At 33.1% G+C, this 18,746-nt stretch overlaps 1 protein-coding gene across 1 annotated transcript; it reads right to left on the bottom strand.

The window, feature by feature from the left end:
* Positions 1-267: 267 nt before the first annotated feature.
* Positions 268-4,536, bottom strand: LOC110023592. Its single transcript, XM_020723079.1, has 3 exons — positions 3,848-4,536; positions 1,586-1,763; positions 268-1,066 (listed from the first exon to the last, which is right to left on the bottom strand). The coding sequence occupies exons 2-3, from the start codon at positions 1,667-1,669 to the stop codon at positions 485-487; spliced, it is 666 nt and encodes a 221-aa protein (XP_020578738.1). The 5' UTR covers positions 1,670-1,763; positions 3,848-4,536; the 3' UTR covers positions 268-484.
* Positions 4,537-18,746: the final 14,210 nt, after the last annotated feature.

Here is an 18,746-nt window from a genome sequence, read left to right as displayed (position 1 = left end):
AACATCTAATTAATGGTAAATTAGATCAATGATGAATATGGAGTATAAGCCGACAGGTCTGCTTTCCCAGTGTGCTATACGAAATAACAGCATGCTAAGCAAGCTGAGTTGTTTTGAGTGTCTTTGAAGTTGAGTCTACAAAAATCCAGACAGTATCCATCTGGATGAATCCCGTGGTTTGCTATTTCCTGGGAACCCCACCTTACAGTTAAAATTTGAAGTACTAAAAGTAAAAGTAAAAGAAAGATCCATTGTTAAATTTTCCACAACTCTACAGTTAGAAAATCGAGTTAAACCCTTCTTTATTAATAATGATTCTCATTAACAAAATCCAATCTCTCACTGAATGAATGAAGAGCCTCTTTCAGAAAAGTTTTACACTGATATTTGGCTACTGATATACAGGTTGTATGTCGTTTCAACCTGTGTATACTTCATGGCACAATAATGGCTAATAAGTGTTGTGAAATTGTTTAAACAAAACTCATGTTCTGTTCAAACTCAATGCTTGGAAGAGCCAATGAGGCCTCTTCAAGCTCTGTGCACCAAATCCACTTGAAGAATTAATGCATTCCTGTCCACTCTCTTCTATATTCAAATCAGTAGAGAGCAACTGTTTTGATCTCTCTGTCATCTCCTTCCAATCTGTGCTTTTAATCTGATCACATCCACAATTAATTCTCAATGTTAGATCAAGATTGCTTTCTTCATTAGAACATGACTCTGGGCTTTCTCCTTCGACCGAATTTTGATGAATGTACTTCATTGATGTTCTTGAAGGTTTTGAGCTATTGACTTGCCCCCGGGAGGCATTGTTGGCTGCCATTGCAACAGATTGATGTACTGAAGCGTGTTCATAATTCAACAGAACGTTAGTGTTATTTCTGACACTGCCATGAGAAGAATGGGTGGTTTCTGAGGAAGTTCTGCTCAGGAGTTTGTTAATGTTATCTGTTACAATTTGGTGGTTGGAAGTGGCCACAGATGAGTTCCCCTTCACCTTTTTACATCTCTGCTCAGCCATGAGTAGTTTTTGGACCTGATACAATCGATGGAGTTCGTGGACCTGCCATTTCCAACATAAATCATTAAAAGAAATTCAGGGAAGTTATCATGAGATGATTTACTGGCATCTAACACAAACTTTGTTTTCTACATTTATATCACCCAATATTTTCATAACCAATAAAAAATACAACCATTTAACTTTTAAAAGTGGAATATACCTTTACATGCATGGGTAATGTAAAAATTGAAATTTTCATGTTAGATATGAAAGTACATAGGAATTAAGTAGTATGTATGTAAAGTTTTCTTTTATATGGTCACACTTGGATGTTTGTTTGCTCAGATAATGCGATATCTAAATTACAGGCTATTTAACAACAAAAAATTTGAGACAAAAATATCATTCTTGTTGTTGCCTATGCATCCTAACATCAACAATCAACATTGCTATCCAAATATCACTACTATTTAGAAAAAAATTGAACCATATAGCCCTTTATTGACTCTCTAGCCATGCTTTCTTCAAGTTCTACAAGAAAATTCTATTTGGAAATAAATGGGGTGAAGATAGCAGCACCTGCTGTTTAAAGATCTCTTCTTGCTTCAGCATTATGTTCTTAATGGATTCTCTGCTGCTGCATCTTTCCGAAAATTTATCCATCGATTTGTAAATTTTATTGAAATCAGAGCATAGTTATTATGCTTCAGCAGTTTATTGAGGTGATTGCTAGTGTTCTTCAATTTTAAACCCATGCCTATAAGAAAAAGCAAAAAGAAAATTCCATATTAACCTTGCAAAGCAAATGATGAAAGTAGTGGGAAAACAATATTGTGGATGCTCAAATTTTGTTATGCAAGTGAACAATATATGTGGAATCAAATTAATAAGAAATTTATTTTGAAGATCTATGATCATAGGCTCAATCCTTGGAAAAAATATTCTACATCAGGACTCCGGATGCAACCGAAGTCCAATGATGAAGCGCCACGTGTCAAGTGGGCCTTATAAATTTTAACACTGACCAATCTCAATATATTACAGTGGACTCACTTAACACATGGTACCCTACTATTAGACTCCAGACTCAAATTACGTCAGAAGTCCTGATGTAATATTTTCTCCAATCCTTGAGCCCATCACTGATTTCAGTAGGCTGCAGAGGTTGCATCCCTTGTGGTATAAACCCTTTCTGCACAATCTCGAAAGTGCATGTGCGTGCGCGCGAGCATGCAGGTGCAAGCACATACCAGAAATGAAATAAAAGCATATAACATATGAGTGAAAAAAAAAAAAAGTGAAGAGTAATCATAAACCGTGCTATTTTTGCTGTCCCACTTAAAGACCACAGGGTGGCATATTAGCCCAGCATCAAAACAGGAGGATAGGACAGTAGTATTTATAATGGAAAAAAAATGTTTTGAGAAAGAAAAAAGGAAATTTATTGCCAATTTGATGAAGTCATGAAGTCATATGGCAGTCCCACACCGACTATGCATTTAAAAAATGTAAGCAGTGGGGTCTGAGATGAAAATGACTCTACTAGAATGTATCAGCAACTTGTTTGTTGGAAATGAACCGCTTAGATTTTCTTCAGGTGGGCAGCTTTACTTGTTAGCATCCTTTTGGGAGCTTTTTTAATTTTTTTTGATTTTTTTATGTAAAAAATTTGTAAAGAAATTATTCAAAAAAAAAAAAAAAAGAATTTTCATCCAAACATATTGATTTTTTTTGGCTGTTTTATTTGCCAGAAAAATAATAAAAAAATGAATCCAAACATAGCTTTAACAGTAAACTTATTTAGCATTATATTCTTTGTTTGAAAGAGATGATTTAATTTTCATTTATTTTGTTTATGAAATCAAAATCTTTATTTTTCAAGGGATTTTGAAGGAGAAAGTAAAACAAAATTAAATATTTAAGTACATCAAATCAAATGATTGTTATTTTTTAAACATAATGTCTAACTTTAAGTCAAGCAAATGGGCCCTTTGCTGAAATCGACCTGTTTCTGAGGTTTTGGATCAACTTCTGCTGGGGAATTCCAATACTATCTAACAGTTTTTTTTTTCCTTATTTTTAATTTATTTTTAATTTCATTATTTTTAGCTTAAATCCAACCATAATTCGCTTGTTTTGCCAAAATTGCTGAAACTAGATTGAAGCAATCAGGACTCCATCTAATTAATCTAATGCGAATAAATTAACCAAGCTAACCAAAATGGCAAAGCTAGAATGAAAATCAATGGAGAACACTGTTTATCATTCAAAAATTAATGGAAAAAAATAAATTTGAAAAACGCAATTAAATTTTTGATAAAATCGAAGACTCAAGATCAGAACTTCAGCGATGAGTAGAACTGAAAATGAAAAGCTTTGCTTTAATCAGCTAATCAGCACCAAAAACTGTTAAAGAGACATTATGCTAGGCATTGAAAGAAGATAATTAATAATTATTTTTAATTAATAGCAATTTTAGCAGTAAACTGAGATGTACATATCTAAAACATGCAGTGAAGATTCCCCGTTCAAATATAAAACTCTTCCTCTAACCTCCAAAAAAATTAATTTAAACTGAAAACATAATCATCTCCAATCATAGGATAAGGGAAACAACAAAGGAAGAACAGTGGATTCCAGAAGACCAATCTGCAGTATTAATGAATTTTCATTTTTTCAGACAGAACTAAGACAGAAAAATCAAAAACTCCCACAATTTGAAATTAAAGTTGTATCTTCATAAACTTGATCAAACACCCAAATCAGCCCAGAAAAATGAATTAATAGCATATTATAAACTAAAACTCCAAAGGAGAAAAAAAAAAGATGTTTTTCACTCACCTGTGAACTTCGTTTCTGCTGCTCAACAACCATTTTCTTCTCTCCTCACCCTCCCCTCATCAATCTTCCATTCTTATAAATCCAAACGACAGAAACCAAAGCAAGAATGATCACAGTTTCCTTCTTCTCTTGCTTAGAAAGACAGAAACCAAGGGGGCACCCAAAATACACAAGAGAGAAACAATAAAAAAAATAAAAATGCAAGCTTGACAGTATGTTAAGGAGAAACAAATTCAGAAAAGATGGAAAAGCAGCTCAAAGGTTTAACCTTTCAATAGCAATAGCCTCTATAAAAGAGGAAGTAAGTAAGGTAGGAGGAGAAAAAGCAAAATAAGTTTCAGATATGAATAGCTTTCTTTCAAAGAGGAAGAAGTAAGGTAGATATGGACAAATTAATATCAGAAATCTATATAAGCTTAAGAAGGGGATATAGACAAGATCATAATATTCCAAGACAGCTGCTTTGCTAGAACATGAAGATATTAAGCTGCCATGGTGGGCTTATGTCTCCCGTCCTTCTCTCTCCTTCCCCACCTAAACAAAATCAAATCTTTTTGAACCCTCCCCTTCTGTCTTCTCTTAAATCTATAGATACTGCAGATGACAACATTATCCGAACTGTCTCCAGTGAGGAACCAAGTCAAGCAACCTTTTATCTTGTGAAAGAAGACGGCTCTTTCTGCTCTTTTGATTGTTAGTAGATTAGGCTGATTGGTATTTGAGACATTAGTATTATCAATATGTTAATATTAATGTTATTTATCATATATTAAATACAATTTTATTCAATGTTATATGATTTTTTAGTGGTATGATATCCTTGGTTGACATGTACTTCTAGTAAAAATATAAAATGGTAGTCATTTTTCGAAAAGTTTTTTTCTTTTGAAAATGTCTTTGATATTTTTAGAGGCATTTACATAAACATCAAACATGTCTTTTATATTTATATATTTAACATTTCAATTTTTTTTTATTTACATAACATTAACATCGGGTAAAGAATGCCACTCTTACTAATACTGCAAAAAAATAAAAAAATAAAATATTTTTTATGCATGTTTATGTTTATCGTATCAAAGTGTTATAAATATAAAACATCAAGCTTTTGATGTTAGATGAGCAAATACCCATGAATTGTGTGGTATTGATGTAAATTTCTCTTTTAAATAATATAATATATCATCACATATTACATGTTCATTGAATCAAACAATCTCTTAAGAAATAAAGTTATTTTAAAGAATAGTTTTTTCCGCTGATTTTGTCTTGTATTTGGAACAGGAATCAATGCATTTATGGGGTTTTTGGAATTTTAAACGTTTGTTGATTTGTAGCTAATCACACCCAAACCAACAATCGAATCTAGCAAACTTTATAGTTTATTTATTTATTTATTTATTTAATATATTATTTTTCCACCATCAACCAAATAAGCCATTACTGTAATGTTTTTCTGCAATCCCAAGTGGGAAGCTGCCATTTTTTATCTAAATTTAATACATAAAATATATGATTTTTAATTTTTGCATTTTCTTTTAATTCCATAATTATAATTCCAACCTCAAGATGATAAGAATTTATGGGGGGAATGAGATAAGCTTCTTAGGTTCTTCAACCTATGGAATGCCAAATGTACCACATAATGCAGCACCAATTATTGATTATTTTTCTTTTATTTTTTTTTAATTTTATAATATTATTTAGGGTTTGCGTGTGTGACTTGCCTTCTTTGAAAGAGTCCTCTGAAATGCACGCTGATTGTGCATGCTTCTAAAGTAAAAAACAGAACTTTCATCCCCAAACATTAATTGTCTTAATCTCCTTGTCTACCAAAACATATCTATGATTAATTTATTTGAATTATTTTTGAATTCTGACTTAGAAACGGTCATATTTCAAATATCTTTATATATATCAATAGAAATAAGAGAATTTAGCGGGCAGAATGATGGTATCCATTAAAAGCTAGATCCATCACTTTCCACCAAAAGCCAGCAGACCAACACATATCTGACTTTAAACCAATAAACAAACCCAACTCCTCTCATCCACTTCAAATTCATCACGTCCACTTAACACACTCACATGCCCTAAGGTTCTTATTTTACTTGAGACCCATATCTCTCTCTCTCTCTCTCTTCCACTATCTCTCTCTACAAATACAGCAAACACCACAAACAGCCCATGTTACCAATGCATGCAATAAATGCGGAGAGATCTATTTTTCCTCCCCATCTCTTTATAAATAATTATCATATCTGTAGTAATGCATGCATATGATAGAAAAAAGGAACTAATAATTATTTGTGTGACAGCTTAATAAGATTCAAGGTTGTAGTTTTTGCATGCGGATATGATTCATTAAATGATATGATATGAATTGTAATGTTGATTGGAATGCATTAATGATAAGATTTATATTTGAATTTTTATTGAACAAAAGAATCATCACACCATAATATATTGGTCATAACTAAATTTAATTTGTCTATATTGAATTCTCTTATTTTTTTATTCAAGATATTATTCTAAAAATGTTCAGTTGAAATCATTATATATATATATATATATATATATATATAGACTTTCCTCTTCTCTGGGAAGGTAGCTGTCATTTCGAATAGGATTCATTGTAGTATATGGAAAGCTTCAATTATGGAGGGGAAAATTAGTCACTTTCAAAAATATTGGCTTAGAATTTTGTATTTTTGTCCGTTTATAACACTAAAACCTGGTTGTCAAATGAGCCATGTACAATATGTACATAAGTGGTTGTTGTTTCTAGTTAATTAGTCTTACCAGAGAGTGGCCACTTCTTGTAAATCATAAATAATATATATTATTTTAGGTGGCATTTAGTTGCGTACTACCCAATTCATATGTATTTACATATTTAGCACCTTTATTTTGTTTTTCTTTATATTTATACCACCCAAATCTTTCCCATCACATAAAAAAACTTCATCGTTTAAACTTTTAAGAAAGTGACTTTTCATGCATAGATAAGCTGATGCCTTTGTAAGAAATTGAAATTTAGGGGTTAGATATCTAAATTCATAGGAATTGAGTGGTATGAATGTAAATCTTCCATTTTAATATTATAAGGAAAAGATTGAAATTCTAATGCAATATGAAATCTAATACGGATCTATAATAACAAGGGATGGAAACAATTTTAGTATTAAGAAACGAAATTATTGTATTATTTTAAAATTTAGTTTAACAAGAGTACGTACTTGAAAAAAATCATTGGTTTATCTGCTCATGTGTTGGTATGTAAGATCCAAATTATTAATTAATTTCCCTTGACATCAATAAATTAGTGGCATACATGATTTCATTTTAGTGTTTATAGTTATTTGATCATTAAGAGGATATATCAAAAATATCTTTTTGAATATTATGAGGATCCAAACGCATTAGTAGATGATTTTGAGCTCTTGTGTTATAATCTCTTAAATGTTTGAGATTAAATACAAGTTTTGTTGATGGTAGTCTCTATGCTTTTGAAAATAGTAAATATGGATAACTAAAATGACAACTATTAAAATAAAGCCGGGGAAGGCTAGCAAGCTAAGACATGGCGAAAGAACATGCAAGGAAAAAATCAAACAATTCTTTGTTTCTCATTTAGATAATCTGTTTAACATTAGAGATTTGAAATAACACATAATATATCAAGATTATTTCAAAGAAACTTTTTTTATTGCTATTACTGTGAGGGCTTCTAATAAGAAATGAGTAAAAGTTGGATACTCCAATGGTATAACATTAAATGTATACACAAATATGACTGTATAGCATATTTTATGCTTATTTTGGAGTCTACAAGCTTAATTTTTTGAGCAGAGCCTTCCTATCGAAGTTGAACCGAGCCTACATGCTGAAGCGGTTGAACCGAGCTAATATGCAAAAATGGTTGAACTCGTTTCTTTCACCCATGGGAGGCAACCTAGCCTGCCTATTGAGAAAGAACTATTGGAGATGGTCATCATTACCAGCAATGACATAGCTCCATCCATCTTTAAAAGTGTTTTCTGACATCCGCATAATAGTTCTTTTATCAAGGCACCATGGATGAGAGTTGTACATTAATTTTAAGGTGAAAATGTTTGATGATTGTCAAACTAGGAATTTTTTCTTCTATGTTTTAAGGTAAATGCCTTTGACAGATATATATAGTAAGGGCAAGATAATTTGTTTGCAATGCTATAACCTGATAGCATCTTGTATGCCAAAAAATTACTTATTATCCACATCACAGTGAATTTCAACAAAAAATTTTATTTCATAACAATATCATAAGTCAGCACATCAATATCTCATAACGTTTGAAGCTCATCTATTAAGGGTTATAAGTGCACATTAATTTTCCTCTTTGGGTTATATAAACTCAATATAATTAACATAAAAAATAAGAATGGTGTAGTCATGCACATATCAGATGGTAAGTTATATAACATATCAATCACTAGTCAACATAAGTAGGGCATTACAGTCTGACTATGCAGTGTAAACCATTTGCACATAAGTCAAACCTAATGTTGCAAGTTTTGTCAACAAACTACTTACGATAACTATGACAAAAAAAGTTTAGGTTTCTTTATCTAATAGACGAGTGAAGGAATTAGTATCACCACATCTATTCTTGTGACATGTAATATGAGGAATTACATGCATAGAGGCAAAGAGTCTTTGAAGATGGGAAATGAGCGGCAAGTAAAAATTATGTTTATATGATTTTTTTTTTAATTTCTTACTTCTTTTACTCTTTGATTTGAGTCTCTTAGCATCTCAAAATCTACATTGCAACTACCTTATAAAACAATATGCATCCATTAACACATCAATTTATCTTCTCGGATATTAACCCTAACTTTCACACCAATTTATTTGTTTTGTAAAGGACCTCAGAAACTAGAATTTTCTTAAGATTTGTCTCATTTAGTAACACTATAACTAGGTTAAAATACTTTCTAGGATATTTTATAATAAAAACTAATGCTCAACATTCTGAACACTATTGATAACTCTGAATGCATTGTGCAATCTTTTCATAGAAGTTGTGGTGCAACATTCAATAAATCATATAATCTTTATTCTTCATTGTTTGGTGGATGGTGGAAGATCACCCTCAGGAACACTTTTAACAAAATGAGCTATGTTTGAATCAAAAATTATTTCCTTATATATGGTAGGATCATATTCAGTTTGAGGGGGGGAACTTGAAGAAGCAATGATGTGATCATAATAAACATCTGATTCATACTCTTCATGTGCAGTATAGTATAAATACTTAGGTTGAAAGCACATGTTGCATAAATCCAACTTGACTTCATTTGTTGTTAAGTATGCTTGATTTTTGTGCTTCACCAATGAGCATTGAAACTTATCTTCTAAAAATTAAATGAAATGTTGTGATGCCACTTGCTCAAATTCCTTCACCATTCAAGAACTCATTAATGAGTCCTTTTCTACCTTGATACAAACTATTGTACATCTATGATCTTAAACCTTGAATATTCATCAGTGGCCTACATATAGATTTAAAGATGAAGACATTTAACTCTTAGTTATACATAGGCAATTTCATGCATATTCATGTATGTAAATGGCTCAAATTGACATCTATACATAATATATTCTAAATATTTGTATGTTTTGTTGATGCATTTACATATATATCATCTAATTCTTATATATTACAAATCTAATATATACACATTAATTTACACACACACACATAAAAATAAATGTGCATACATACCAACCAATTCTCATTTATTTACATGTAAATCTAACATATACATGCATGCACGCGCACACACACACTCACACAACCCCACCCACCCACCCACCCACACACCCACACATGCATATCTGCACACATCATATTTGCACACATAAAAATATATGTGCGCGTACACACACAAACACACACATGATTTATAACAAGTAAATATATTAGAGGAAGAACATTTATCAGATCTTCTATAGAAGGTGCTGCATCATCTTGAATAATATAGACTTTAAAGGCTTTACATATCCAAATGAATTGTAGATTATGTTAAACGATGCATTAGAAATATTTACGCTAATAAAGACTTAATAACTCACCCTAATAATTAAGATGATTGAAAACATTTCAATAATATATAATCCCTTTTTTAATAGATCCACAAATCATGTAAACAAAAACTTTTACAAATGAGTCCAATTTGTTATGGTATGCCAGGCGTCCATATTCTATAAAATTATTTTTCGTTTTTGTCAATATAATCTACCATATTGAATGTACTTTATGCATTTTGATGAGAACATTGCATCTAGCGGACCATTGTGCATTGAAAAATAATTATCTTGAAGAAGTGCAATACAAGACAACATATTTTTCAATTTTTAAAAACCCTATAAAGCCTTTGCATCATACAACCCATATAAATTACTTGACACAAGTTACATGAAAAAAAAATAATATATAAATACAAACATCTATGCTTCTTAATTACATAACTTAGTTGAATTGTTACATTCAAGTTCATTAATGATTATAAAAAAAATAATTTATTTATCATAAAAAAATAGAAATTTCTAGCATTGATGAAAGAATGACACAATAAACCTCAACAAAAATTTATTTTGACAAAAAAAAAAAAAACAATCTCAAATTTGCAATCAGTTTATCAATTTGATTAAAAATGAATCACCAAAATATTATTCCTCCCATCTAAATACAAAACCTTTGCCGCCCAATCATTTGCGCCCACATGCAGATTAGATTCCATGTTTTTTTGTGCCTGATTTGCACTTATAAATCTCAGCAGTTGTCGTTAAACGCAACTCTTGTGATTCCCAATTTACCCGTACCCTTCCGCCAGAATCTCCGTACCGCCATCAATTCTGATTTATCCTTTGCGTACCGGCAATTTTCTGCTGAAGAATAAACGCAGCCTCGTCGTAGTTTCGCACGCTAGGTAGGGCTTTTTTCGACAGTTAATATTAAAGAAAGCGACAAAATAGGGGCCCGCTTGCTGCCGCCCATTAACCTCCGGCCCAGCGAGATGCCGGTCGCGCCAAATAATTAATGAATTATTGTTGGATCATTATTGTTGGATCATGGAATGCCAGGCCATGAGAATTATTAACTATGATGAAGAAAATTTAGAAAATGTCTATATATCTATATATATTTCACGTTCTCCGATGCCCTGCAAACTATCATAAATATTATGTAGCACAAGGTACTGATGAAATCATAAATGGTTGCAGAGGTGATTTTAAGGAAGACATGAAAATAAATCATTATTTGTCTAATTTTCAATGGCATAAATAATTTTTCTTTTCATGTGGATCAAATTTGTTGATTAATAAATTAAGTGTTTGCTAATATTAAATAAATATTGGGTTAATGGAAAATCATTTTATTATGTCAATTATGCGATGAAAGTAATTTATTATATAATGATGTAATTATTTATTGTTTGTTGGTTCAAAATCCTATGTTATTTTCAAAGAAATTGACATGGAACGTGCAGAATAGCCTTCAATAGGAGATATGCCGTTAGAATTTGAAGAAGAAATTCAATCAACAATAGACGAACTAAAGGAAGTGAATTTGGGGACCGAAGAAAACCCAAGGCCAACCTTCGTCAGTACACTACTTAATGATATCCAAACGAAAGAAAGAATTGAACTATTAAAAGAGGACAGATTGCTTCGCCAGCAGCTATGACGTTCTCTAGAAAAAAAAAAATGTCAATTACAAAGCTTGTGTGCTCAATTTCAAAATTTTTAATATTTATTATCTAAATTTTTATGCTCTATTTAAAATTTTTTAATTTATATTTTCATTTGAAATGAGGAACTTATTTTTTGATCAAACTTTATCTTTGGCATAAAATCAAAAATAGTTCCAAGTGGCTGCTATATGCCCCAAATTTTAGCATTGTGACAAAAACTCACAAAAATTATTAGTGACCAACAAAGAAGTTATATCGTCATCAAAGCAGTCAAGATACTCTGTAAGGTCACTCAACTCTTCGTGCAGGTCAAGTGTAAAAAAATTAAATTTGCGAGCAATCGCTCTTCTAGAATCTCCCATATGAAAAGGGATCTAGGAGCTGATAAAATCGCCAACATACAAGCAATAGAGGGAAGCCTCTTTTAAAGAGTGTTTGCCTATTTTTTTGACAATTTAAGGGAAAAGAATGATGATGAATTACATACAATACTTGCGATTCCAATGAAATTTGTAAAATGTAATAAGGGTCTGATCAATATCAAAAGCATTTTGATGTGGTATTAATGAAGTTGCATAATGAACTATTATATGAATTACAAAACAAAAATCCTTCTAAAAAAGGGTTAATTTTTCGAAAAATCCTTGAAAATTTTTCAAATTTACTTTATTTACGTTTAGGCAATATTGTTTTATTTTATTTGTATTATTTAAGGGTGTAAATGTGTCAGGTCAAGTTCGAGATAGAGTTAATTCAAGCTTAAATCATTTGCTCAATGATGGGCTCGAACTCGAGCTCTAGCATAATTTAAGCTTAAAGGGAGAGAGCTCAAGATTGGCTAGCTTAAAAAATGGAATGTTAAAGCCAAATTCAACTGTGTTTACTCAATGGAGGAGCGATGATGGGTCTAGCTAGAGAAGATGGTGACCGAACAAGCAGAAAAATTTAAAGAACCAAGATTATTAGTGGAGTTTTATACAAAATAAAAGAATTGCAGCTTGTTGGAAAGTACAACAACATAAGCTGGTTGCAGAACGTAGTAATGGGAGCTTATTTTGAGTGCAACGATGAGATCTCTTGTTGATGGGTGCTGTGATTGGAGCTTATTAAAGAAGGTATCGATGAGAGCTCACCAGCGAGTACAATGATGGATCTAGAACGTCTACAGAAGAAGACGACAATGTAAATTAAGCTAACCTTAAAAATAAGGGAGATTTACATATAGACCGTTTAATACTACCCTATTTAACTAAGCCCATTATTTACTGCTCCAAAACTCAAAACTTTTGAAAACCCTAAAGTATACCACTTTGTTCGTTCTCGTTTCTCCCTCGTCTACCACTCATATGAAACCCTTATAGTTGCCCGGCCAATTATACCCCCACACCCTCTTCCTCCACTTTTATAGCTCACGATCCTCCGATAGATATACTTTTTTGCTTTGTTCGCGTCATTGCACCCCTCCTTCGGAGTCTTCGTTGCTCAATTCGATGCTCAAGGGTTTTAGGTGTTAGATAAATAAATAGGATAGTCTTAAGTGGTATGAATGTAAATCCCCCTAAATTTTATATCTAATTCTTTATATTTCTATCTAATTGTTTTTTTCGATTTATCTATCATACATATATTCTAATAATTTTTAATATTGATCAATAAAACGTCCAATTATTACCAACAATTAAAGTTCCGAAAAAACCGAACCACCATGAGACCCACTTCCAATTTCTATTTTTATAAATTAGATAAGAGTTGCAATGTAAACTAAAATTTTTTGTTCCTATAAAAAAATACTAATAATATAACCTCACATGACCGGACAAGAGCTCTTGCAGAGTTCTTTAAATAAGAATTGCCGGCCAACTATGAATAGGTTGCAAATCCTAACTAAATTATGTCAAAGAACTCACAAATAATCAACTAATTTTATCAAATAAACTTATTTTGAGAACAGTGTGTATAATTTTTAATTAAATAATCATATATTACTTTCATTTTGAAATTAAATAAATTTAAAATTTTTTGGGCGTCGGAAAATTTGTAGCTGTAGAGTGATAATTTAAATAATTTAATTGTTTAGAATTGCATGAAAATCAAGTACATACACAAATAATTGAAAATTAGAAGGAGAAGACACAATGATGTTTTACGTGGAAAAACATGGAAATGGAAAAAACCTGGGGGCCTATCCCAGTTAAAATAATCTATTATAAGTGTGTAAGTGCAAAAGTACATATTTTTCTCACAATTGAGAGAGCTATGTTACTATTTGACACAAGATGTAATAATTATCGGTATACATCATATAAATTAGTACATGTGTCAGAAACAATTTTTGTATTATGACTACAACGATAATGATCGTTACCAGTGGTTACCGGTGGTTGCAGATGTTGTCGGTGGTCAGCAGCTACAGATGTCAGAAATTATCGTTAGATTTTCAATATGGGTGTAACATCTTACACCGTATTTGGGATATGACATTACTGGCAGCTGCAAGCAAGTAGGAACAGCCGACGGTGGTCGACAATGGTGAAAGTCCAAAGAAGAAGAAAAATGAAAATCAAGAAGACACTTGCTCCTGCCTCCTATATTTCGCGAAACGGAGCTCCGATCGTGAAGAGTCGCAATTCCTCCTGCTCGATCGAGAAAGATCGCGACCGCAACCTGCGGTTTCTCTAATTGTTTCTGCCTCCAGTTTTTCGATAAAAGAGATGTTTCTCCTTCATATTTAGAAGTCACGACAGACATTTTTTGTGTTTCATCTTCAAGTGTCCTCTGAACAGAGAAAGAGTTCTTCGGGCTTCCACGGGACAGTGGAAGAGAAGAAGTGCAAGGAGGAGTAGTTTCTTGCGGTGAAGGAAGAAGAAGATTATTCTCCCTAGAATTATTCTCGATGGCTTGTGACAGAAGAGAAATTGTGTTTATTTCTCTTGTACGTGTTTCTTCTTCGGAGTATCTCGGTGTATCTCAGTATAGAGAGAGAAGAACAGAGAGAGAAGAAGAGAGAGAGCAACAAAGAGTGAGAGATTCCTCTTGTAAGTCGAGATGATTGACTGGTGTAAATTCCTCAAGTACTCAAGTAGTAAGTAGTAAAATCCTCTGCAACTCCGTGGACGTAGGCAATTTGCCAAACCACGTAAATCTGTGTGTTCTGCTGTATTGTTCTTTTATGGTGTGGATTTTTCTCGTTAGATTTTTCACTTCGTCGATCATTCTTCTATTTGATTTATATATATACCACATCAACTGGAATATCTTGACCTCGCAACAACAACAACTGGTATCAGAGCGTGACTTCAGATTTGAGGAAGAATGATGACTACAGAAGAAGTGAAAGTTTTAGGGATCGAGAAGTTTGATGGCACAGATTTTGGTTATTGGAGAATGCAGATAGAGGATTATCTTTATGAGAAGAAACTTCATCTTCAGCTATTGGGGAAAAGACCTGAAAGGATGGATGAGGCTGAATGGAATTTGTTGGATCGACAAGTTCAGGGGGTTATTCGATTGACCCTTTCGAGGTCCATTGCACACATTGTCGTGAAGGAAAGGATGACTGCAGATCTCATGGCAGCCTTATGAGATATGTATGAAAAGCCATCGACGAATAACAATGTGCACTTGATGAAGAAGTTATTCAATTTAAATATGACAGAAGGTGTTTTTGTTGCTCAACACCTAAATGTTTTTAATACTATCACAAATCAATTATCGTCTATGAAAATTGATTTTGATGATGTGATATGTGCACTGATCTTGTTGTCTTCATTGCCAAATAGTTAGGAAGCAATAAGGATAGCAGTTAGTAGTTCTTCAAATAAATTTAAACTGAAATACGATGATATTCGTGATTTAATTTTGGCTGAGGAAGTTCGCAGGAAAGATTCTGGCGAGGTCCCAGATTCTAGTTCGACACTGAATGTTGATTTCAGAGAGAGAAAACATGACATGAACTCAAGTATAGGGAGATCAAAATGAAAGTTTAGTAAGTAAACAACCTATTGGAATTGTGGCAAGGCAGACCACATAAAAAAAGAACCACAATAATCCTAAAAAGAAGGAGAATGATATTGTAAATGTGGTATCTGAAGAATCACAGGATGCATTATTATTGGCAGTTCATAGTTCTGCTGAAGACTTGATATTGGATTCAGGGGCTTTGAATGTTGTAGGAAATCTACCAGAGGCCACAGTGCAGGGTAGTGATGGAAGTGAAGAGGAAAGTGGGTCTGGGGCACCCATTCCTATTGTTCCACAGACAGATGTTGAAGAACCACAGAGATATGAAGAAATCTTACAAGATGAAAGTTTGAGTAAGTGGAAGCTGACAGAACTTCTACCAGGGAAGAATGCATTATACAACAAGTGGGTGTACCAGGTGAAGACTGGGCATGCTGTCAGTAAGAGGTAAAAGGCTAGACTTGTTGAAAAAGGCTTTCAGCAGAGGCAGAATGTTGCTCATGCAGGGAGTTGTAAGAAGAGACAAGAATGACCCAGGAAATAGCTTGGAGGTGCAAAGCTATGTGGAGCCTACTGACATGTTAACTGAGGGTGTTACTCTTGAGAAAATGAAGTTGTGCACAACTTCAGTTGGTCTTCTGGAGTGAAGACAAAGGCATTGAGTTGCAGAGGTGGAGGATTCAAGGTGGAAGATTCATGGAGGATTCATGATGGAGGAGATCAGTCTGACGAAGAAGATGTTGCTGCATGTGTATCGGTCTCCAAGTGGGAGATTATTAGGCGTTGGAGCCCGATAGTTCTGCTCCTGCCTCCCACTACAGGATTTCACTAACTCCCGCTCCCGCCTCCTCTATTTCGCGAAACGGAGCTCCCGATCGTGAAGAGTCACGATTCCTCCCACTCGATCGCGAAAGGTTGCGACCGCGACCTGCAATTTCTCTAACTGTTCCCGCCTCCAGTTTCGCGATAAAAGAGATGTTTCTCCTTCAGATTTAAAAGTTACGACAGACACTTTTTGTGTTTCTTCTTCAGGTTTCCTCAGGACAGAGGAAGAGTTCTTCGAGCTTCCACGGGATAGTGGAAGAGAAGAAGTGCAAGGAGTAGTTTCTTGTGGTGAAGGAAGAAGAAAGAAGGAAGAAGAAATTTGTTCTCTCTAAACTTCTTCTTGGTGGCTTTTAGCAGATGAAAAATTGAGTTTATTTCTCTTGTACGTGTTTCTTCTTCGGTGTATCTCGGTGTAGAGTTTTCTTCGGTGTTTCTCGATATAGAGAGAGAAGGACAGAGAGAGAAGAAGAGAGAGAGCAACAAAGAGTGAGAGATTCCTCTTGTAAGTCGAGGTGATCGACTGATATAAATTCCTCAAGATAAATTATTCCTCAAGTAGTAAAATCCTCTGCAACTTCGTGGACGAAGACAATTTGCTGAACCACATAAATTTGTGTGTTCCACTGCGTTGTTCTTTTCTAGCATGAATTTTCTCATTCTATTTTTCACTTAGTCGATTGTTTTCCTGTTTGATTTATATATATATACCACATAAACTGATATATCTAGATCTCACAACAACATCAATACCCTTGTACTGTACCGCGGGGCCATTGCCCTCGCACCCCAACCCACTTAACAAAACCCACTCGATTGGACATATGTTTTTGCTCTACTCCGCTCGCTCGCTCGCTCCGTTCCGCTCCAACATCTGTCCCTTATCTGGTATATGAGCCATATCTAGCAAACAGCTGCGAAGGCCAAAAATTCTCGTTGGATCTGCAGTCTAGAGCTGACTCTAAATTCCTCTTCCTCTCTTTCTCCTCTTAAGATTTTTGGGGAAAGATTTTGGTCTTTTGGCAAATAACTTCCCCAACTATCTGATCAGGTGACTCATATTAACCCCCATTGATCATTTGTTTTTTTTAAGTATTCTGGTGCATTAATGATCTCTAAATTCAGCAAGCCTAGGCTCATTGGATTTCTCTCACCGAGACATTCGATTTGACTACTAATATGTCATATTTGGAACTATTTGACCATTTAACTTACAATTGAAAAACCTTAAATTGTGCTTCAATGATTTGATCTAGGCTCGATTGGACCCATATCAAACCAATTTTTGTATCATTAAGTTCGCCTTGTCGGAACGATCAGTTTGAAGATAAACTTATTTAAACTGGAGCCATGGATAATCTTGAATTTAAATTTAGATTGTTTATTGCTGAAAAAATGCATTGAGATTCTTGCTGGATGATAAAAATTTCTTAACTACGCAAAGAAAATTATGAAACTTAATGTCATCAATCATGCTGAACCAAACTTACTAGTTTCTTATATCCGGAAAAACATTTTGTTTAAATTATAACCTAAAGTAGAATACAAAACATAGTTATCATCATCTAAACAAGTTCAGTTCTAATACATCATACACGAATCTTTCAATCACTTAATTAAATAATTCGGGTAGCAACAAATACATCCGTTTCAGTGTTCTCCATATCCTGAAAACCTTTCAATCTCCCATAAAAAATGAGAATACAGAAATGTGAATATTATAATAGTACACCACACCAATCTTGTTATCACTAATGGAATTGAAATAATAATCATATTTTGCTAAATGTGACTGAATAATGTATTATTAGATGGATAGAATTTGAATCTTTATGTTTATCTACTCAATTAGAATTGAAGTTGAACCCTCAAAATCATTATAATCAAAACTCATCAAGATTATTCCCCTCTTCATATTGGAGCCGGATTCCTTATAAGAACACAGTCCAATTACATTTTTCAAATGCAAAACAAGCATCTGCTTGCAATGGCATGCCAAGAATTTTGTTATAGAACATTGATTGAGGCGAAAGCTACTGATCTTGACTCTAATTGCTAATGTTATGACTATGGTTGATCAATTAAGGATTTTGTGAGATCATAAACTTATTGATGATATGCCCTAAGTATGATAATTTTTAGTATATGACCAATTATTTATGAAGTTACATAAAAAACGGCACATGATTATACATGTTGCTTTACTATGTAAGAAAAGTATGCCAGAGGTTTAGATTTTTGTTTGATGAATGCTCACCATTATGAGATATTATTGGACTTGCATATTTATTGAAGTTATTATATAAATTTTAATTATGGTTGTTAGTAGTTCTACTAACTATGACTATTAAATTTGTATGTATCTATGCTAATGA

The sequence above is a fragment of the Phalaenopsis equestris genome, unplaced genomic scaffold (assembly GCF_001263595.1).
Source record: "Phalaenopsis equestris unplaced genomic scaffold, ASM126359v1 Scaffold000224, whole genome shotgun sequence".
Taxonomy (NCBI): Eukaryota; Viridiplantae; Streptophyta; class Magnoliopsida; order Asparagales; family Orchidaceae; genus Phalaenopsis; species Phalaenopsis equestris.
The sequence above is the reverse complement of the archived record's forward strand: the minus strand, read 5'-3'. Positions and strand labels throughout refer to the sequence as shown.

Excerpts from the sequence above, each read along its gene's own strand:
- LOC110023592 (XM_020723079.1), bottom strand. The coding sequence starts at position 1,669 with ATGGATAAATTTTCGGAAAGATGCAGCAGCAGAGAATCCATTAAGAAC. Across the intron at positions 1,067-1,585 it reads AAGAGATCTTTAAACAGCAG|GTCCACGAACTCCATCGATT; the intron begins GTGCTGCTATCT and ends TGGAAATGGCAG.